This window comes from Lutra lutra, chromosome 14, assembly GCF_902655055.1.
Source record: "Lutra lutra chromosome 14, mLutLut1.2, whole genome shotgun sequence".
NCBI classification, from domain to species: domain Eukaryota; kingdom Metazoa; phylum Chordata; class Mammalia; order Carnivora; family Mustelidae; genus Lutra; species Lutra lutra.
This window is the reverse complement of record NC_062291.1, coordinates 49,397,862-49,420,794: the sequence shown is the minus strand read 5'-3', so window position 1 is coordinate 49,420,794 and position 22,933 is coordinate 49,397,862. Positions and strand designations below refer to the sequence as shown.

At 48.1% G+C, this 22,933-nt stretch overlaps 1 protein-coding gene across 1 annotated transcript in view; it reads left to right on the top strand.

The window, feature by feature from the left end:
* Positions 1-229: 229 nt before the first annotated feature.
* Positions 230-22,933, top strand: part of ALOX5 (arachidonate 5-lipoxygenase) — a 42,513-nt gene continuing 19,809 nt past the window's right edge. Inside the window, exons 1-4 of the mRNA XM_047703125.1 lie at positions 230-446; positions 5,828-6,026; positions 10,051-10,132; positions 17,657-17,779. Coding sequence (XP_047559081.1) covers positions 297-446; positions 5,828-6,026; positions 10,051-10,132; positions 17,657-17,779 — 554 coding nt within the window. The 5' untranslated portion in view covers positions 230-296. The remainder of the gene's footprint in view (positions 447-5,827; positions 6,027-10,050; positions 10,133-17,656; positions 17,780-22,933) is intronic.

Below are 22,933 nucleotides of genomic sequence, written 5' to 3'. Positions count from 1 at the left end.
GGGTGAGGGGACGGCAGCCGAGGTGTCCCTAGTCCCCAGACGGCTAAAACAGACACCAAGCCCATAGGGTGATAAGCAGGAACGCGCGACCCCTACCACGTCTGCCGCGGGTCCTAGCCGTCTGAGCGTCAGGGGCGGAGCGGGGCGGGGCGGGGGTGGGGCGGGGGCGGGGCCGGGGTTGTGGGGTCCGGGGCGGGTTGGGTCTGGCCGGGCGGAGGGCGGGGGAAGAGGCAGCTGCTAGTGCCGACGCGCGTGGACCCGCAGCACCGAGGCTCGTGGAGTTCGCGATCTCCGCCATGCCGTCCTACACCGTCACCGTGGCCACCGGCAGCCAGTGGTTCGCTGGCACCGACGACTACATCTACCTCAGCCTCGTGGGTTCTGCGGGCTGCAGCGAGAAGCACCTCCTGGACAAGCCCTTCTACAACGACTTTGAGCGCGGCGCGGTAGGAGCGCGAGGCTGGGACCGGGCTGGGGACACCCAGGGCCCCGTCAGGGCGGCACAGACCGAGCCGGGGGGCCCCCGGGACCCGTTCGAGTGGTTAGGAACCGGGCTAAGGGAATGTCCGGGACCACGTCGGGGCGGCTGGGACCCAAGTTCGGGGGCGGGAGGCTTGCAGGGTGAGGCCTGCAGCACGCGGAGTTTCTCCCCCAGGAGAAAGGTGCAAGGTCTGCTCTCCATTTCACAGACAAGATTCCGAGGCTCTGAAAGGTCCCTTAACTGGGCGAGTGCTGTGGGCATGCTTGTGCCCCATTTCGTAGGGCTCCTTCCACAGGTTGTGGGGGGTCTGGGGGGTTGTGCGGTCCTTGCCCTGCTGTGAAGCACAGATGGCACCTCGGAGCAGCCTGGAGCTTTGGGGAGAAGGCACAGGCCTGGGAGTTCAGAGACCTGGGTTGAATCAGGGCCCGACTGCTAGTTCACTCTGTCTCCTCACGGGACCTCAGTTTCCCCAAATGTAAAATGAAAGTGATGACTTCAAGCTGGTCCAGGAATCTGTGTGAGCCCAAGCACAGCTGCTGCTCCAGAGTGATACTTGCAGGTGTCTTCACACCCGGGTCCCTCTCATTCTCAGGCAGGTCCCCAGAGGAATTTAGAGGGAAGGAACAAGAAAACTCAAGCAAGAAGCCTTTTGCAACCTGGAGATATCTGACTCCCCACAGAGTATTCGCCAGGGAATACTTGAACCCCAGGTGTGAGGGCTCAGCGGAGCAAGAAGAGGAAGGAGGGCTTCTCCTCTCCCCTTGTCACTAGATACTCTGGAGCTGGGGGAGTCCAGGGAGCAAAGGGAGCCAGTGTTTACTGGACTTCTAGTCTGTGCTGCCAAGTACTATATAAGGCCATGCACAGGTGGCCGCATTTATAAGTGAGCTCCTGATGCTGACCTGGGCAGGAATTCCAGCTCCGTGGCTTTCTCAGTGAGCATGGCAGCTCATGGTCCTTACCGAGCATTTAGTGACTTGCCCAGTCCACTGCCAAGTGCATAGGAAGTGCTCATTGTATGATTATTCTGACAGTCCCAACATGCTTTAGGTAGGTGCGCAGGGAATGTTCCCATCTGTCACCCCCCAGCTCCGGAACTGGGCCAGAAAGATTTAGACTTTGCTAAACGTTCTTTTCGCCACTTAGTTGATTATTGGGTTGACCCATATGAAATTGCTCAGAGTTGACAATTTTTGATAAACAAAACCAGGAATTTCATATGGTTCAACTGAATTCTTCTTGGATAAAATTTGTGAATTAGGTTTTAGGTCTGTAGAGGCTGCAGTAAGTAAATAATAGTCCACTCCTTTCCCCATTTCCAAACTTGGAGTGGGCTTGATTCCTCCCCCAAGAGCTTCAGAACCTTGTTATTAGCCAACTTGGCTATTAGCCAAGTTCAGCATGTTAGCCCAGCTCAAGCTCCCTTCAGGAAGAGCGAGGTGTTGAGTATAAATACAAGCATTTGTTGTCTGGTTTCCCCCATTTAGGGAACTGGGCCTGAGGACAGTGGGGCAGGAGGGAGGGCAATGAGACGTCCACTTGGGAATATGACACCTTCTGCCATTTCTGAAGCACCTTCATTTACTTCCATTCTTTCATGGTTTTCCCAACATCTCAGGGAGGAAGATTGAGTGCAGACTACTTTCCCTTCATAAGGGGGCCATGGTGGGCCCCATTATCCTCTAAACACACCAGTGTGCTCACACTGTGCAGTGCAGAGTGCCCCACATGCAGACTCTACCCAAAGAAGACACTGTGGTGTGGCCGTAACAGGGTCATTAGAAGAGGGCTGAAAGCACTGTTGCTGTTCATTATTTCCCCTTGAGATTTCATTCAAATGACACTATGACTAAACACCTCAGTGAGCACCCCAGAAGCAAATTTCAGGAGAGGTTTGCATGTCACATTAGGGTGAGAGAGGGCAAGTTAGGAAGGCTGCTAGGCTGCAGGGGAATCAGCTGGGTCCTAAAGGCTCTGATAAAAATCCACTTTTGAGAAAGTTCCTGTTGGTACAAGGTTACTCCACACTTTGTCTTGCACAGCCCAGTGTTACTTCCCCATTCTCCAGCCGGTGGCTCTTTAAGGACAGTCTGTCTCTGTTGGGTAAAGGTGAAAAAGAAACCTTAGAGAAAATACTTGCTCTAGAGGAATTGTCTATCCCATTTTATTTGGAAAAGTGTCCGAATCATTATGGTTAACAACAGTTACAGTCACAACAATAAGGGCTGTTACCAGCCAGTTCAGTCATTTCTAGGTCTTTGGCACATCAACACCCACATACCTCTGTGCAGAATTCTGTCAAACAGTAGGACTGATTTCTTCTCCACAAAGTGAGTTATAGAGCCCCACTTATTCTCATCAGAGTTCCACATACTGATTTGGGTCAGGACTAGGAATAGAAGTTCTCCAAAGGTGAGACTCTCCTGTAAATGGTCTCCCCCTCAGGAGCTCCCCACTGCCTGCTTGGGAAAGCCCAGACCATGGACCCAGACGGCTCAGAGACTGGACTGAGGCTGGGCAAATTTGGCAAATTGATTTGTTTCCTTACTTCTTTCAACTGAAAGCTGTTTAAGGCAGATGGGATTACTTTTCTTGATCCAAAGATCTCTGGGAAGTCACTTGAGCCATTTTCATTCCAAGACAGCACTCTTAGGAAAGCTAGGGACAATACAGAAGTGTTTAATATATTGTCCTTGAATATATTCAGTGAGTGTAGACAAGTCTAACAACTATATGTACCTCTCATATATTCAGGGACTGTTAACCTTATTAATTTCTATGAAGAGAACACTCTAGAATAACTCTTCCTCAACAATAAGAATTACTGATTAATGAAGAATAAACATTTCCTTATGAACTTCCATCTATATTCCCCAGTCTTCCCTCTCTGTCCTCCCTTCCTAGATTCTGCCTCCTGTTCCTCCTTTTCTTCCTTCCTCTACCCCCTAGTCCCCACCATGCCCCAATGTCCCCCACTTCTCTCTTCTTTTCTGCTGCAGTTTCTCCCTCTCGCTCTGTCTTCCAGTCCCCCCCACCCCGAGTTCCCTCTTCTCTGCTTCACAACATCCCCCTCTCCCTGCCCAGCCCCTCATTAGATTCCACCAAGAAGAGCATCCCAGGCTGGGCCTCAGGTCTCTCTTCTGTCCATGCTTGAGCAGAGAGATCCCTCTCCTTGTCCCAGCAACAACAGGGATCTGGGACAGAAACAAAACCTTTCTAAAAATGTTCATATAAAGATCAAATAAAAAGTGACCAGCTAACACACTGATGAAATATTCAAAAGCCTTAAAACCATATAACCAATAAAGCGTTGAAAGTAACAAGTGAAATCAGAAAACTGGCCCTTCTGTAAGATGAGGCTGGGGAATTGCATGTTTCCCTGACTTCATGTCCATCTTTAGCATCTGAGCACCCCTGGCCCAAGGAGCTCCAGGCTCTAACCTCCTCCTTCTAAATATGCATTCCCCACCTAAGGAGTCTTGCTCTCTGTTCTCTACAGATAAATGCCTTGCCCATTCCTACCCCTCCCCACTGACCTCACCTCTGAAACCTTACCACATGGCCTCCTGATGCCTCAGCTCAGGGGTCTCCATTCTCTCCCACCCCAGAAGTCACCCCGGAAGAGCTGCGTCCTTCTTTTCCTCTTCTCCTCCCAGCTCCTTGGGTCATCCAGCCCTTTACTGGGACTCCTGCACCCTGGGGCTTCCTGGCTTCTTCCCAAGGGATTAGAACCCTGCAGTACAGATAAACTACTCAGCTGAGGTCCCGAAGCCTGGGGGTCAGTGCTCTCTGTGACCTCACCTATGCATTCTGCTCTCCCGCAGACACACTGTGGGAAAGAAGGTTTCTTTCACCCTGCAGGAGGGTGCATTCTGGCAGCACAGATAGGCTTGCGCACCTGTTAGGGACCAAGAAATGTCATCCCAGCACAGAGGCCTGGCTCCTTGGTCCTCAGAAACATTCTGAGGACCCAGGCCCAGACCACAGGGCACAGGGAGGAGACTTCCACTTTCTGACCACAAGTGTCTGGCATCTTCAGTAACGGCAACATGCGAGCTGCTCACTGCACTCAGAACCAAGAGGTTTGCTAAAAATACCCAACTTCCCATTCCTCTTAGGAAGTCCTCCCTGGGGTTCCTCTGGTAGCTTGGCGGGAGAAGGTTGGAGACAGAGACGCATGGGATCACATGCAGGATGAATCCCTCGCCCCCTCCATTTGCTTCACTATCACACAGAACTCTAGTTTCTGCCACCAGCGAAAAAGCTCAAGGACTGGTGAAATCCAGCTTAGAAAGTACCTGGGCGGGGGTTGCGGGGGGAGGGGCGGCACCGAGTGCAGGACTTCCCAGACCTGCTAGTATATAGAACACCCGATGTAACGCTTGAGCTCTCTGCCACCAAGAGTTTTCCCTCTGCCACCAAGAGTTGCAGACACACAGATCACCCCAGAGCCTTGGAAGTGTTGCCTGCCCATCTCCCAGAGTCAGGAGCCTGGCTTCACAAAGCACTGAGCAGCTCAGGGACCTGGTGGGCAGTCTGCACAGGGCCTGCGGTGGCACCTTCTAGCAGCAAGACCAACCTCAGCCCACCACTCCCACAGATCTCATGGGTACCACCTATCTGATTTTCTTTCTTATCTTTCTTTCTGTGGCTCAGTGACAGAGGATGCCCTAGGATGATGTGTATCTGTGCAACTTCTCTTATACCTGAGGCTCTTCATTTTTGCTCAGTTATTTGCTCCCCAGAGAACAAGGGAGACATGGAGTAGCTGTACTGGAAAGGTCTGGATTAGAAGTCCATCTCTACCAATGAATAGCTGAAGTGGGACTTAGTAAGCCTCAGTATCTTCGTCGGTGACACGGTCATGACTGCCCCTCATCCTCACATCATTGTAGGGGTCCATAGCAATTGTCAATAAGCCTTTTGTAAGATGTAAAGGGCCTCCAAGCATGCCAGGACTAGTTTGCCCTCTCCAGCCTGCAGGGCGGGAAGGCCAGCCACCCCCCTGCCCTCATTGTGAGCAGGGGCAGCTGCAGAGGACTCTTACCAAGCACAGCCTAGCAGAGGGCATCCCTCCCTGGAGTCTCCCCTCTTCCAGCCCGAACCATGTACAGACAGCAGAATGTCCCGCTCTGAATGTGACGAATGTCCCCATCCATCCCTCACTCACTAGACCTCCATCTCCATAAAGGGAGAGCCAGGATTTGTCCCCATGTGTCTCCCAGGTGCAGCATGGAGCCTTGCCAAGGGCAGGCATTCGGCCACGTCTTAGCTAAATGAACTAAGGGGTGATACAAAGGCTCAGAAAACCCCTAGACAACCTGATTTGCCTTTTTCTCCTCTCAGGTTGATTCCTATGATGTGACAGTGGACGAAGAACTGGGCGAAATCCAGCTGGTCAAGATCGAGAAGCGCAAATACTGGCTCCACGATGACTGGTACCTGAAGTACATCACGCTGAAGACACCCTGCGGAGATTACATCGAGTTCCCGTGCTACCGCTGGATCACCGGCGAAGGCGAGATCGTCCTGAGAGACGGGCGCGGTGAGTGTCCACTCCAGAGCTTCCCAGGGACTAAGGGGCCTCGCAGGCCCTCCTTCCTCCAAGAACTGTATTCAGGGGAATAGCAACGCTGCTGCTCTGAGCCTCGATGCACCGGCAGGTGCTGTGACTTCCTCAGGGTACTAACAAGCCCCAAAGGCAGAGGGTGGAGGGAGAGGCCCCTGGCCGCGTGCTCAGCTGTCTTCCCTCTGTGCTGCCATCCTTCAGGGGCAAGCTTATGACTCCCTTTTTGCCGGAGGGTCCCTCATAGCACACACCTGCAGGACATCTCCCTAGATGGGCAGTTTCCAGGGGAATTCTCCAGTTTTCCTCTCTGGGGGTCATAGTGGGGCTTGGGCTCCAGGGTACCCCATACAGACCTGGGAGGGGAGGAGGTTGATAAGAGTGTCCCAAGTGCCAGCCTGGAGGGGCCATGGCCAGACCTGGCAGTCATGGTCACCAGTTGTTAAACCAGAAGTCCTACATTTCGCTAAAAAAGAACCTAAAATCTACCCTCTTAAGCAAGACCCTCCAGTGTACAGACCCCAACCCAGCACTTCCTTGGAAGAGCATTCCTCATAAGAGATAGGGAGTTGGCCTGGTGTGGAGGAACAGAGAGAGGGATGGATGGCAAAGGTCAGCTAAGGCCACTCTCCCTCTGAATGACTCCCCCTTCCACACTAGCCTCTTAGCATATGGGAGTCAAACCCATGCCTTGGCAAAATTCCATCTGACTTCAAGTCATGGCTCTTCAGTTTTCTCACACTCTAAAACCCGAATGAGAAATCTTCAAAGCTGTGTACCACTAGAATAATGAGGAAGAGGACAGATGTTTTACCCATAAGATGTTTAATACTTCCTAGTTGAAAGCGCATTCCTATTACTAGATCATTCATTCTTCACAGAGGGTGAAGGTAAAATGGAAATGATTACTACCCCCATTTTTATCTAAGAAAACCGAGACAGAGGAGGAAGAAGTTCTTTTCTACTTCATGTTCTTAAACTGTCAGGCCACATCCCCTTGTTTCTCACATGGAATTTAAGAAACCAAATTCTAAAAATATTTCCAAACTGAGTGAGTGGAGCTAGAAGGATTTTTTGTTTCCTGACCTCATGACCAAAAAAAAAAAAAAAAAAAACCAAAAAAACGCAGAACTCCTCTGTCTTGTGGTGGCCAGAATGTGAACAGTTGTAGACAAGGTTCTTCTCTTTCTCTGGTATTGGAAAAACACTAGCTCCTGGTCTCCTTCCTGCCACTCCCACCCAGGGTCTTGGTAGGACGGTCCCTCTTCCCACATACCATGAATCCCTTTCCAGCAAAAAAAGTATGGCCCATTCAAATGAGGATGTTTAGAAAGGCCAGTGTGCAGGGGAGCACACCAGTGTGGAGGCCATTGGCACTGCTAGTCCTGGTAGTGTGAGGGGAGAGAAGGAAAGCCAGATTAATCCAAGAAGGGAAGTGTCCTCGAGACAGTGCTCCCTTGGGAGTAGCTATGGCTCCCAGTAGATATGCAGACACTGCATCACCAGTGCAGACACTGGGGAAGTACTGAGAGAGGACCAGGAGAATTATGTCCTCTCCTCATTCTCCCACGCCCTCCTCTCCCTGGTCAGGGTTCCCAGTGGCTAACCCAGTATGAAGCCCATCAGTGTAGTTCATTCCCATCAAGGACAAGATGAGGGTCTTCAGGGACAAGACAGGGTAGATCTGGAGGGACACCTAGGAGCTATCCATCCAGTTTGTTCCACTTATCAATTGCTATGTAATAGTCTGGTGGCTTTAAACGGCCATTTTCTTCTGTGCATGATCTTATGGGTCAGAAATCTAGGAAAGGCTCAGCTAGGCAGTTCATCTGTGAGCTGTGAAGCATTAGCAAAGGGGGAAGGACTAGAAGGCTCACTTTTAAGATGGTTCCTCCCACACATGCCTAGTGCCTCAGGGCTCCTTGGCCTCTCTTTCCACCTGGAATCTCATTCTTGAAGCCTTCTCTATGGCATTGGGCTTCTCACAGTTTGGCGGTCACAGGATAGTTGCACTTCTTATGCAGTGGCCGGCTTCCAAGAGCAAGTACTTCAAGAGAAGGAGGTGGAAGCTGCCAGTCTCTTCCTGCCCAAGCCTGGGAACTGGCAGAGGGTAACTTCCACCATATTCTATTGGTCCAAGCAATAGAATAGACCACAGAACCCACCCAGACTCAAAGGGGACAGTCTCCACCTCCTAATGGAAAGAATGTCAAGGAATTTATGGCCATCTTTAATCCACCACATAGCACAACAACCAACCTTGGGACAACTTGGAAATGAAGGGGCCTAGCCCACGAGTGACATGGTAACCTCTGCCATCTAATACTTCACCATGGCACCTAGGGTGAACATAATGGTCAGAGGCCCATCACTGTGGTCCTGGGGATCCAGAACACCTATGTGGAAAGACAGCTTCAGTAAGGCACTCATATCAGTGTTTTGGCATCAACCCCCACTCCCGAGCTTTGGGGCATTTAGTCTAGGTCTTGTCACTTGGTCACCTGCTATGCTCCCAAAAGTTCTATCAGTCACTGCAGTAAATGTCCAACACCCTCAGGGCCAGGAGAAATGGAGCTTACACCTTTTGAAACTTGGTACATGCAGTTTCACATGTTCTGACTTACTCATACCACTGGAACTGAAGAGACCCAATTTCTCAGAGCCAGGTGCCAGAGAAAGAGGTATATTAGAAATGATGAATGTCGAGTCCCCACGACAGTGTCTCCTACAGCCAGGGACAGCTGTTGTTACAGTTAATATTTATCTGGCCTTCACTGGCCTTTCACTCGGGCTGTGCCTACTGGCTGGCTTTCCATCGCCACTGGAGAACAAAGAGGTGCCCTATTGATCTTCCTCTGGGTTCCAGCCCTGGACTGGAGCTGCCTCAACCAGAAGGGGTTCTGAGTGTGGGCTAAGAACTGGTGGGTATTGGTCTTTAATGAGATAAGTACAGAGACTGAAAGTAGGCATTTACAAGCTTTTATAGTAACTTGAAAGAATTATTCTGTTGCATCTTATAATAAAGACAGGGCTTTGTTTTGAATGTCCTTGGTTTGTTCTTTATTTCATTTTTCCCATAGTTAATTTTTATTGTATTTTACAAAAATATCATTCTGTGATGGAATGGAAATTTTCAAAACCACAGAGAGCTGGAGAAGCACTATTATAGGCCCCCTTTTCAGGAGATGTTCTGGAATCCTGCTAGTCTGGGCTCCCACTAACTGTTCACTGGCTTTACCTTAAATATATAATATTTATATATATATATATATATATATATATATATATATATATATAGTAATCAGGAATGAGCCTCTCCTGCTCTAAAGGCCCTGAGCAGCTTGACCTTGCCCTTAAGCTACTTGCCCCACTCCTGAAATGAGAACCAAGATACCTTTGAATCTGGGCTAAGAGGGAGGAAGAAGCAGCTCAGGCCCATCATGATTATAAGGACAATAATAATAATTATTGTTCCCACTTACTGGGTGCCAAGCACTGTGTGAAGTACTCCCCAAATCCCCATCATGACCCTAAAAATAGGCATTATTATCTTCATTTTACATGTGAGGAAGCTAAGACAACTTGCTATATACCCAGTGCCTGCAGGAGAGAGGCAGCAGATCATCGGCCTGCCCCCCGTAACGCCTGCTAACCAAGCCCGGGGCTGGATGTGATTCTCAGGGCCCTGAGTGCCCGCAGCTTAATGAGTGAGCAGGCAGAAAGAGGGGCAACTGGATTTGTCTTTTACAATAGGAGTGGCTAAGAGCACAGGTTTCGAATCTTGTGTTGAAAATCTACTAATTAGGTATATGACCTTGGGCAAAGTTCAAAGGCAAAGCTGTTCAAACTCCCAAAGTCCCAGTGTCCTCAGTATGAATGGGGGAGGGTATTCTGAGGCAGGTAAAGATGGTGCACAGGCAGGGGGTGTGAGGGAAACCCAAGTACTGAATGTTGTTACCCTTCTTCTTATGGCTCTTCTCACAGTCCTGCCCTTTCCTCACAGCAAAGTTGGCCTGTGATGACCAAATTCACATTCTCAAGCAGCACAGACGTAAAGAGCTAGAAACACGGCAGAAACAGTATCGGTGAGTTATGACAAATGGCTATTAAAAAAAACTGTGCCCACAGGTTATGGCTGACCACTGTTGACAAATAATGGCCAAGCCACCGGTTCCCTGGAGGGCTCCCCAATCCTCAAGCTACCCCTGACCACCACTCCAGGCAGAGATGGTAAAGAGCATTATGGAGAAAAGTTGAGGTCAACCATATCAGCATTTAGGAGGAATTGGGCAGCAAAAGCTTGGATTTACATTAGTGTTCTTTCCCCTCCCAAACATAGCTTCCATAGAGTTTGGAATTACATTGTTTAGGGAAAGTTATATAGCAGTGGAACAATAAATAACAACAAGGAAATGATTCTCATAAAAGGGAGGATGGTGAGTGGGAAGCAGGTGCAGTGTGGGGGTGCCAGTAACATTCTGATTCTCCATCCGGATGTTGGTTATATAGATGCATGCATTTTTCTGCATGCGTCTGTACATATATATACATATACATATGTTTATGTATTCATATATTCAATTTCATAGTAAAATGTTTATATAAAACTTCTATGTCTTTATATCAGGTAAGGGAAGGTAATCAGATTATATGAGTACTATTAAAGATTTATGAATTTGTTATGTAAGACATTTGTGTGTGAGCTTCTCAGCTCAGACACCATATGGTTGTGTACTGAGACTTGGGTATTTGGCACAGTGCACAGGGCATTGTCTGGGAGCTCTCCACCACCATTCCCATCTTAAAGGATTGTTATTTCTTTTTTTTTCTGAAGTAATTTTTTCCCATTTTTTTATTTTTTAAATTTAGATTAATTAACATATAGGGTATTATTGGTTTCAGAGGTAGAAATCAGAGATTCATCAGTCTTATGTAATATCCAGTGCTCATTATATCACCTGCCCTCCTTAATGTCCATCACCCAGTTACCCCATCCTTCCACCTCCATCCCCTCCAGTTGTTTCCTATGATTAAGGGTCTCTTATGGTTTGTCTCCTTTTCTGGTTTCATCTTGTTTTATTTTTTCCTCTCTTCCCCTATGCTCCTCTATTTTGTTTCTGAAATTCCACATATGAGTGAGATCATATGATAATTATCTCTCTCTGATTGACTTACTTTGCTGAGCACAATACCTTCTAGTTCCATCCACATCATAGCAAATGGCAATATTTCATTTTTTGATGGCTGAGTAGTATTCCATTGTGTATATATACCACATTTTCTCTATCCATTCACCTATCGATGGACATCTGGGCTCTTTCCATAGTTTGGCTATTGTGGACATTGCTGCTATAAACATTCGGGTGCACGTGCCCTTCAGATCACTACATTTGTATCTTTGGGGTAAATACCCCGTAGTGCAATTGCTGGGTTGTAGGGTAGCTCTATTTTCAACTTTTTGAGAGTTGTTATTTCTTCGTTCCTTCCTCAGCTTTCCTCCCCACTTCAGCAACCCCTGTCAAAACCCTTACAGTGAGCACTTCATGTACTTTTGGCCCTGTGGGAAGAGGGAATCTTAGATTGTGGTGATGCTAAACAACTTTCAGAGAATCGGCGGTTTGTATCCTTTTGATGAGTGGACAAGTTTTATCAGTTCCACTGTAACTCAGACTAAGATGTTACCAGCTGATAAATTAGTCTTACAGGCACATTGCCTTCACTCAGTATTTTCCAAAGTGTGCCCTGGAGCACTGTCCCAGAACTTTGTCCGCAAGATAAGACAAGTTCAGGAAATCCCATGCCCTTCATGGAGGTTTCCAGGGCACATAAGCATGGAGAATTCTGAGAAGTTCTGTGCTAGTGGATTGTGCTTAATTTTTTTTAGTCCAGTGTTTCCCAAGAGAATCTGACATATAATTCTTAACATCCAGCAGAACAAGTCCTTTGTGGAACACCCTTTGGAAAATGCCCCTTTCCTAAGGAGCGGTCGATCCAGGGGTGTGTTTGTTTCACAGGGATGGGGCTGGGACTAGGAAAATGGGGCCAAGAGCTTTCTGGTGAAACAGTTTTCCCCTTTCTTAGATCTAATCGTCATTTTTTTCTTCCTCCTTCCACTCATCTGTCCTTTTCAGATGCCTCCCTCTCCTTCCGTTCAGGAAACACTGAACTTTGCATCGTCTGCATAATCTAGGGGTTCCTCTTTCACTTGAACTCTCGGGGTTCCAGAAGAGAGTTTGGAAGTGAAGTAAGAACTGTCTCCAGTCTGTCAGCAAGCTGCAGGTGCAGCTGGCCCTTGGCCCTCAGTCATCGAGGCAGGCAGTTGGAGAAGCCCACACGGCTCATCACGCACTGCCCTTTTCTTACTGTGACTGCATAGATGTAGATGGTGCACTCAGAGCAGCGTGTAGTGTAATGGTTTGCGATTTATAATACGTAATCTTTTCGTGACTTGCTTTTTTTCACCCATTATTCTGTTTTGCGGGCAGCCAGTTGACCCAGATAGGTGTCCTCCACTCGTTAGGCATCTGGACAGCACACCATGGTAGGAGCAAACCACCAGGCTCGCCCACTCTCCGGCGGATGGACAGGTGGGCTGTCGTTCATTCCTGGCTGTCACCAGCTGCACCCCAGGCAGCTTCCTCGTACGACTCCTGGTGCTGTCGTGGAAGAGTTTCTTTAGGGGATATTCCTACGGATAGACGTGCAGGATTGCAGGCCACATTTTAAGTTTTCTAGATATTGCCAGTTGTGTCCCAAAGAGGTTCTGCCAGCTTTCACCCCTAGCAGCTATTTCTGAGGGTTGCGATTTCCCTGCATTGTTGACATACTTTTCAGCTTGAAACATTCTTGTTCAGGTCAGTCTAATGTCCTGAAATCATATCTCCTTGATTTCCTCATTCTTAAATTGCCACATATTTCTAGCTGTGTGTGGATTCAACCATTCCCCTACCGATGGACATTCAGCTTGGTTTTCATCTGTCTGTCCGTCTGTCTCTGGCATCACCCACAGTGCTGCAGGACGCAGCCTTCCACAAGCAGCTGGATGTCCTGGTGCTTTCATCACTGTCCATTAAGTTCCAGAACTCACACTCCTGGGTCAAAGTAGCAGTTTCATTTTAAGAAATACTAACAAAAGTCCTTTCCCACAATTTTATGCCAATTTTTGGTGCAATTTTCCAGTTGCATGTGTATACCTACGACATACCTGGTCATGCCGATCTTTTATATTTTTAACAATCTAAAAATCCGTAAGTTGGACCCCATTGTTGTTTTAATCTGCATTCCCCTCACCACTGGTGAGTTTCGCCTCTGTGGAGGGCCTCTTCTTTGAATTGCCTGTGTGTAGGCTTTATTTTTCTCCCTTCCTTACGATTAATCCAAAGGAGCCCTCTGTATATCAGGCTAGTATCCTTCCATTATAAGTATAGAACATGTCATTTGTCTTCTGTTGCTTTTGTCACAGAAGATTTTAGTTCTTTGTTTTCTTAACTACATGTATTGGTTTTCCTGTATTGCCTCTGGGTTTCCTGCTTTGCGTAAGAAGGCCCTCCCCACCCCAGTGTTACATAAATACACCTTTATTTTTGTCTAATACTTTTGCGATTTAGTCTTTAACATTTGGCTTTTAATTCACCTGCCGTGTATTTTTATACACGATGTGACGCAGGAGTCCAGCACCCCCAGTATCACTTATTACGGATTATTTTCCTCCCTCCTGCCTGGAGCAGACACCCACCGTGCAGAGCCAGCCTAGGACAGTGGTTATGGATGGGCGCGGGCTCTGAAGCCCGCTTCCAAGCTCAGCTCATTCCATGTCCTGCAAAAGTTGCTTAGTCTCTGTGTCCCTCACCCCCTCAATCTAGAAGATGGGTAAGAGAATAGTACTACCTCACCAGGTTTTGAGAGAATTAAATAGATTAAACCATGAAAACACATAGACTAGTATTTGGCACCTAGAAAGCCCTGGATAAGTGTTAGCTAGTTTTCTGTCACATTTACATATCTTCTTGGGGCTGTTTCTGGACTTCGCATGTTAGTCCACTTTTCCACTCTGCAGCTCAGTGCCATGTTTTGAATATTTAACTTTCTTTTTTTTTTATTATTTAACTTTCTAATATATGTTAATAGCTCTGTCATTCTCTCACTGTTTGTTCTCTTTTAAGATTTGCATGATGAGAATTGCTTTGAATTACATATAAATATGTATATACTGACATGCTGATGACAGTCAGTCCTCCCCACCCCCCGTGGAGACCTAGAAGTGTGCCTTCCCCCACCTAGATCTGGTGTAATGACCTTCTGTAGAGTTTCTAATTTTCTTCTTGCAGGTCTTTCTCCTCTGTGGGTACTTTAGACAAAAGAAAGTATCACTTGTACCATTCTGAGTGGCATATTCTTCTGTTTGTAAATAAATATTGCTGGGATAAAGATAAATTAGTTATTTTTTAAAATATTTTCCTTGTATTGACATCTTACTAAGCTCTTTTATTGGCACTAATCTTTTCTGTTAATGAGTCTTTTTAGTTACCTAGTCAGTCATACTATCTAAATGATGATAATTTTGTCTGTTATTTTCCATTATTTACATCGCTGTATTTTTTTCTTATTTCACAGCTAGAATTCCCAAAACAAGTAATAGCAGCAATGATGGTCTTGATTTTTGAAAAAAATACCTTTGATATTTTTGTTTATTTACAATTATACTTGCTATTGTTTTTTGATGAATACTCTTTACTAGATTTCAGAACTTCTTGGTTCATTCTAATTTTTTGGCTGAACTTCTTCAGTTAATTTCCTCAGAAGAGGTTTGGGGGTAATATAATATCTGAGTTGGTGCTTGTCCCCACCCCCCAAAAGTTCTCCCGCCCTCACCAATTACTTGATGATATAAGAGGCTTAGAGGATGACCTAAAAAGAAGTCTGTAAACACTTCACACTGGCTCCCCATTTTCAGTATAAAATGAAAAACCTAATGATAGCTCTATTATTTTTCTTTTCCTGGAAACTCATGAGCTTATGAGAGCATCTCTCTTCTCTCCCCAGTTCCCCTCCCTCTCACATCCTCCCCTCACCCCCTCCTTTCCCTCCCTCCCTTTCTCTTTCTTCCCCGCAACAAACACACACACACACACACACACACACACACACACACACACACACACACACAGTCTTCTCTCTCTTTGGCAGTATATATCTAAACATGCCCTTTTTCCTTTTCTTTCCTGCCTAGGACTTACTCAGTAAATTGAGGTCTTTTCAACTTGAGAAAGTTTTTCTCTTATTTCTTGATTTTTACTTCATATATTTCTCTCTCTCCTTTTGGACCTCTTAGTCTCTGTATGTTAAATCTTCTATATCTGCCTTTCATGTCTCCTGTGGTTTTTTTCTTGACGTTTTAATTTTAATCCCAGGTAGTTAACATACAGCATCATACTAGTTTCATACATAACAGTGCACTATTCAACACTTCCATACAACACTCGGTGCTCATCACGAGTACACTCCTTAATCCCCATCGTTGTTTCCTTTTCTCTGTGGTTTTGCTCTGTATTCGTGTTACATTCTCTTCCATTTTGCACAGAGCAGCGCCCGGCCCATGACAAGTTCTCAGTAATTATTTATTGAATGAACAAATTTTGTCCAGGAGACAAATTAGATCTCTCAGTGACTGTTCTCTTTTCCCATTTCTCTGTTGAATTTTCAATTCAGAAATCATGTTTTGCTGTTGAAGAAAGTCTTTTAACATTCTACTTATATCTCTTTAACACATCTCCTTTTTTAAAATAAATCTCTTTTTTGCTTCTTTCCTTCCTTCGGCCTGGTTGTTCAACTTGGCCTTCCTCAGTGGAGTGTGATTTTATTTTTCTTCTTATTTTCTTTGCCTATTATCGGTGGGCACAAAGTCCTTTGACCCCTGTGCAGGTCAGCCTGTTAGGTGTCTGAGACAGCAGTGGCCTGCAGTAGGAGGGACACCAACGTTTTTGGTGGTGAGCTTACGAACTGTACTGTCTCCATGCACTAAGTGGCCCTAGTCTCCTGACTACCCTGATGGGGCACATCCATCTCTCAGTGCTGTCACCCTCAGGAGGCCTGGGGAACAGCAGCAGGAGGCCGGGAGTTCGAGGAAATGAATCATTTTCTAAAACAAAGGGGAAAAAATCAGTAGATTAGTTGACGTACACGTGTCTACATTTTATCCTGTTAATGTACCAGCAGTGATGCTAATACATATACAACAAATATAGAAGATTAAAGTTCAGGAAAATAGAATATTGTAAGTAAGCCAACAGTGAGAAGTGACAGTACTGCATGACAGAAAATGCTTTTCAAAATGCATCTGCTCTGACTGAGCATATCCAGTTCCTGTTTACCTCTGGTGGTCCTAGTGGGAGTCTTACTGGGCCGACAGGACAGCATGAAAAACCATAGGGACTTTCATGACAGTAAAAGGACAAGATGATATTAAAGGGATGCCAGAGTTTTTCACGACTTCAACTTTTAGTGCTTTATTTTCCTGTCATAAGAGAGATTTTATTAAAGGAGAATTAGGAATACAAAAGGAAAAGCTGTTTACTCAGAATGTAAATTTTGGTTTTTAAACAAATACAAGATCATTCTCCCTGAGCTAAAGAAACAATCTTGGTTAGTTTGAGTTTTGTGGTAAGCAAAGAAAAAAAAATAAATAAAGTTTTTTTGTTTTTAAGTAAAATTTAAGGGGCACCTGGTGGCTCAGACTGTTAAGTGTCCAACCCTTGATTTCAGCTCAGGCCATGATCTCAGGGTCGTGGGATCCCCACGTCAGGCTCTCTGCTCAGTGGGGAGTCTGCTTGAGATTCTCTTTCTCCTTCTGCCTCTGCCCCTCCCCACCATGCTTGCAGGTGCTCTTTCTCTAAAATAAATAAGTCTTTAAAAAATAAATTAAAAACAAAAACAAAATGTATGTGCCCAGTGCTGCAGGATAAGTTTCAAGACACCAGGATTGGAAAATTTGGGCTGCACAGAATGCATAGCCCATGTTTGGGGGGAATTATTTTGATTATAACACTAAGCTGGCCACGGACAGTATCTGTGCCTAAAGCCCCGCATCCAATCACCCTGCTGTCCTGGGCACCCTACTGGGAAGGAGTGACTGCCGTCCCCATTCCCCAGCTGCCACACACGGTGCAGGGGCATGTCGACCGAACTGGAGGGATACTGGCTTCCCAGGTCAGCCTGGAATTGGGGGAGCCTCACCCACTTCTACCTCCGGTGACCAGCAGGGCTGCTCTATTCCAGGGGAGAGATGGAGGTTGAGTGTCCCATCAAATCAGTGAGGTCTTCTGCTGCTTCCTTTCAACTTCTTTTTATGCACTGGTGCACACCTGCCATTCTCTACCCCTCTGCCAAGAGCCCAGTCTCGGGTTCAGAGGACCTTGGGCCTCCTACTGTGATGCTCAGGGCACAGGGAAGCAGACTACCACCAGCCCCTGGGACAGGTCCCGTTACCTCTCAGGCTGCACACTCAGCTGACGGAGGATATGCCCTCAGACCACATGGGCAGCCTTTAGCCTGAGGGGCCAACCCAAAGGCAAGGCATTTGATAAAATTTTCTTCCTCTTATTCATTCTCAGGTGGATGGAGTGGAACCCTGGCTTCCCTTTGAGTATTGATGCCAAATGTCACAAGGATTTACCCCGAGACATCCAGTTTGATAGTGAGAAGGGTGTGGACTTTGTTCTGAACTACACCAGAGCGTGAGTTTCCAAGAGCTTAAGGATGCTGGGCAAGCCCTCCATGGGTCGGGGCCTGGGTGGGACCCTCACTCCTTTCTCTGTAGGGGCTTGGGCTGGGGGGTGGCTCATCTGGGCGCCTCTTCCCACATCATTTGACTGGATCCTCAGTGCACAGCCACAGGGTGGCCTGTACCTAAAGCAAGTTACCACCGTGATGACTCCAGACACCAGACATAGCTCTGTCATCAGCCCAAAGTCTAGGTCTTTCCTTGAAGTGCCCCATCCCCATCCACATCTCATCCCCCCTGGGCCAGTTCAAGGATGGTCAGGGTCCAGGCTGTCACCTAGGTAGCAGGGCTCTGCAGTGAGAATGGCCACCGTGGCTGTGCTGGTCGCTGACACCCATCCCTGGCTGTCCATCCCAGCAACCCCATGAGACAGGCACAGTTGTTATCCTCACCTTATCATTGGAGAATCTGAAGACTAAGGAAGTCACATACCTTATTCAGTGGCCTCTGCTGATAAGCAGCAGAGATGTGAGTTCTGTGCTCCTTCTTTTTTTTTTTTTTTTTTTTTTTCTGTGCTCCTTCTTTATGACTGAATTCCCACAGGGCTTCTACTGAGACTCCCTGGGGGCTCCTGAAACATATGGAGCCCCAGCACCATCCCAGGGCCAGTTGGGGAGCCCTGAGGTGCGCCTTGACACTTTAAGGAGTTCTCACAATCATACACATCTAGAAAACTCTACATCCATCATTCTGCCACCCGACTGAGCTTCAGCACCCGCTGGTTCCAGGCCAACTCCAGAGCCAGAAGGAGAGTCTCTGGGGTGGGGCCCTGGCCTCCTGTAGGCATATCCAGGAGGCAGACAGGTGGAAAGCCACTAACCCAGCCAGCTTCAGTGGCAGCATCTGCCGAGAGCAGAGCTGCTCCCCTCAAGAAGGGCCCCTCACCTGGTTGGACACACTCAGGCCTGTGCCAAAGTCTTCTTTCTCCTTTGCACATTTAGGAAGAACTCTACATGCAAACACAGCCTCACAATCAACCTCCATAGGGGACCCCCTCTATGGAAACGGAAAGACCATGGGCATTTGTCTCCCTCAGGCTGCACCTACCTTGGGGGGAGGAGGTGGTAGGGGTCTAACACTCATCACGCCTCTGCTGAGTGCCAGGCTCATAAGTGTGGGTGTTTTCTAGTAGAATCATCTATTTTAACCTTCACAGCCATCCTGGGAGGTAGACACTGTTCTTGAATGTTTCCAAGTAAATAAGCTGGTGTTCTGCTGGATCCAGGTCAGGGAATTTGTCTAAGGACATTTAGGCAGAGATCGGCACAATCAGAATTTGAATTCAGATCTATTGGGGTCTAAAGCAGGGGATATTTTTTTTCCTGCTACAACTGAGATCAACTAGGAAGAAAAACTAAAACCAACATCTACATTAGTAATGCAGTGTAGTACCCAACATCTGGCTTCCTGGAAACACCAGGGCAATTAAATGTCTCATGTCCCACCCAGTGATTCCCAAAGTCATGTGGGTTTTAGGGCAAAGCCCTGACCAGGATGGTCTGAGCAGGAAAGAAGGCCCTTGTGAGGGGGCAGACTGGAGAGAAAATGATAAGGATGGAGAGGCAGCAAGGTCAGAGGAGATGATACTGCTTTGTGGAATAGGACCAACTCTTCTTAGTAATGGAGAAGGGATAGATGGCAGAGGGATAGTGGACGATGGATGGATGGATAGATGGTGGATAGATGGATGGTAGAGGGATGGATGGATGGTGGATGGGTAGTGGACGATGGATGGATGGGTAGATGGTGGATAGACGGATGGTAGAAGGATGGATTGATGGATGATAGAGGGATAGTAGACGATGGATGGATGGGTAGATGGTGGATAGATAGATGGTAGAGGGATGGATGGATGGATGGTGGAGGGATAGTGGATGATGGATGGTAGAGGGATGGATGGATGGATGTTGGGTGGAGGAATGGAGGGAGCGAAGGAGGGTGGATGGCTGGTAGAAGAATATGTGGATAGATGGATGGAGGGTGAGTGGATGGACAGTGGAGTGAAGGCCAGATTTTGCCTTTCTTATGTCTGCTCAGTGTTCCTGAAATTAATTGCCATCTTTGTATCTCAGGAGCCTAACTCAGCAGCTTCCGCAGAGTAGGTGCTCAGTAAACTCTATCGTAAGGAATGGAGTATGACCTAGGTGGCCTCTCAGAGGCCTTTGTTATCACCTCATGGGTACTTCACACACCCACACTCACTCTCTGTCTTATTCTCTTTCCATCTCTCTCTCTGCCACACGCACAAACGCACATGCACAATCACCTTTCTCCTCTCATGTACCCCAACATGGCTGACAGCCTCTTAGCTGTACTCTCTCTGCGAGCTCGCCCCGCCTGGCCATGCCCAGACTGCTAACCCAGCCTCTGTGATGCCATTTCTACTTATGTTCTCAGAGTCTTGGGGATTCCAGTGTATAGTCAGGGCTGGACCCACTGGCCTCCATGCCTCCCTTGGCCTCATCCTCCACCCAGTTGCCTGTGGGGTCATGTCTATCCCCTGGGGTCTCAGGATGTATGTCCTTCCCTCCCAGCTCTGTCATCCCTCCCTGGAACATTCAGGGATACCCTTCTACCTGTTTCCCTAGGATCCATCCAACATAGCAATTGGAAGTTCATTCTCAAGTGCCCATATAGTTTGTTGGAAGCTCCTTCTACAAAGGCAAATATAATTCTTTTACTTCCCCATAAAACCCTCACTGATAACCCTAGCTCCAGGAGAGAGCTGGCACATCTCTGCCAGGCTCCTCTGCCTTCCCTCCTGCCCCCAGATACAGAGAACATCCCAGCCATATGCATCCAGAACTAGTTAGCAAGGCATCTTCATGCCCTTTGTCTTTGCCTGTGCCATTCCCTGCAACTCAGATACCATTCTTCCCTTCTTGGCCTAAACTCATCATTTTTCAGGACCTTCTCCCAGAAGCTCCTAGAAGCCCCTGGGCCTGAGTGAGGTCTCCTCCCTTGTGCTCCCCAGTACTGGCCGCACAGGCCACCATTTCTCCAATGACATCACTGCCCGTCTTTCTCCACATCTGCCATATAACTTGGTCTCTTGAACTGTGGACTATTTGGCAGGAACAAGCAAAGAAATCTTGAAATGGGCGCTCATTCCCTCCTGGTACAGCACAGCTTTGGGGGGGGGCGGTGCTCAGCTAAGCCCTGCCTCTGCTGGCTGAGCACCGTGAGGTTCTAAGAAAGAAACGAGAGATGTGCCCACTGCCTTTGAGGAGGGTGCAGCCTGAATGAAGGGGACTGGGCCTCAAGGAGATAGCTCAGAGTACCCCCCACCCTAAGAAGATGAGGGGCACGTGGGAGAGGCCTCTGGGCCAGTGGAGGGTGATGTTAAGGAAGCTAACTTCTCTGAGCCTCAGAGTCTCACCTGAAGAATGAGACCACAGCTCCTGCTCAGGGCTGTTGTGAGAATATAATGAGGCCACATATGTCAACCCTGCACAGAGAAGATGCTCCCTAAAAACAGCATTGGTTTCCATCCATTCTTGGTAATGGGGTCAGGCCAACAGGACCCAGGTCTCCATCATCACACACCTGCTGAACACCTGCCCCCTCAGATTGGCTTCCGCCCTCAAGGACTCACAGAGGACCCCTCACTCTGTCTGGTGTTGTCTTCTTACGGGGACCATGAAGCCTTCACAGCAGGAAGGCATCTGGCCTGGCCTTGCAAACACAGGCAGGGGCCTGGAGGGATGGGACGAGGGTGCTCTGGCAGAGAGGGCCCCTTAGGCCAAGGTCAGCTGTGGCGGGGCCTGTTCACAGAGCCAAGTGCATTGTAACATTTCCTGGTGGCATCAAAGGAGGAACAACTTGTGCGTTTACTCACCACTCACGGTTTGCAGACTAGAGCTGGATTGCAGGCGTTGGTGGGCTGATAAGGGAATGACCCTTCAAAGGAAATTAAGAAAGAGAGCTTCCTTCCTAGTAAGGTAGAACACTGCAGAAATGGGACTGAGTTCCAGAGGAGGTGACCAGCCTCATGCCAAGACCAAGGGGCTCGGACCCTCATGCTCTGGGCATTTCCCATCAGATGGGATCGGATGGAGACAGCTCCCTGAAGGGGCACCCTTCTGCCTGAGGTCCCAGGGGCACCTCACTGTGACCACAGATGGCTTCCTGGGAGGGCGGCCTCAGAAGAGCTGCCACAGCCTACACGGACTGCTCCAGGCCTACATTTGCAGGGTTCGGTGACAGACGGGGAGCTCTGAGAGGGATCGTTGCTGCATTGCAGAAACTCGGCCTGGCTGCCTTCAGGGGTCACAGGAGAGAGCCTAGAGCTGGTGAAGAGGGGAAGTGGGAGAGTAGGGAAGATGGTGGGATGTGGTGTGGATGGACCTGGGATCTGGTTGGAATTCAGGCATAATGGAGAGACTGAGGGGGGACCCCCAGGCTTCCTTGGCCTGTGGAACCGTCTGTCAAGAAAATAGAGTGATCCTTACAAAGGGGAGCCAGGGAAGGAAAGGGGGAGATGAGTGCCGCTTGGGAGCATTGATGAGGTTGAGAGCCCCAGGCAGCCTCTGGTGGTGTGAGCGGGCTCAGGGCCAAAGGCCAGAGCTTGCTACAGATAGGATTTTGAACTTGTCTGCTTGTCCCCCAGAATGCCAGTGCTTAATAATGAGGAACAATTGGGGCACTACTTGCTAATGTTTGTTGAACTCTTTTTATGAACTAGGGCTTTCTGTACATTATGTCAGCCTTGTGAGACACGGACAGTCATTGTGCCCATTTCACAGGTGAGAAAACTGAGATGCAGCAAGATTAGGGACTTGCCCAAGGCCACATGGCTGGGGAGTGATGGGGCTGAGATCTTAGGCCAGGCCTTTAACACCTGGTGCTGAGCAGCCCCATTTCAGCTGCCATCTCTCAGGGACTCCCAGCCCCATCCAGACTGCGTCCAGACCCCAGCACTTGGGTCAGGGGCTCCAAGACCCATTGGTGCAGCCCCCTAGAGGTCTGATGGAGTGTCCTTAGGGAAGGGACATCCAAGTGCCTAGCAGTCTGCTCTGTATGGACAGTTCCTGATAAAGAGAACCCACAAAGCCAGCACCTAGCTAGCCTATGTCCCTGCAGCCCACGCTGGAGCGTGCCACTCTGC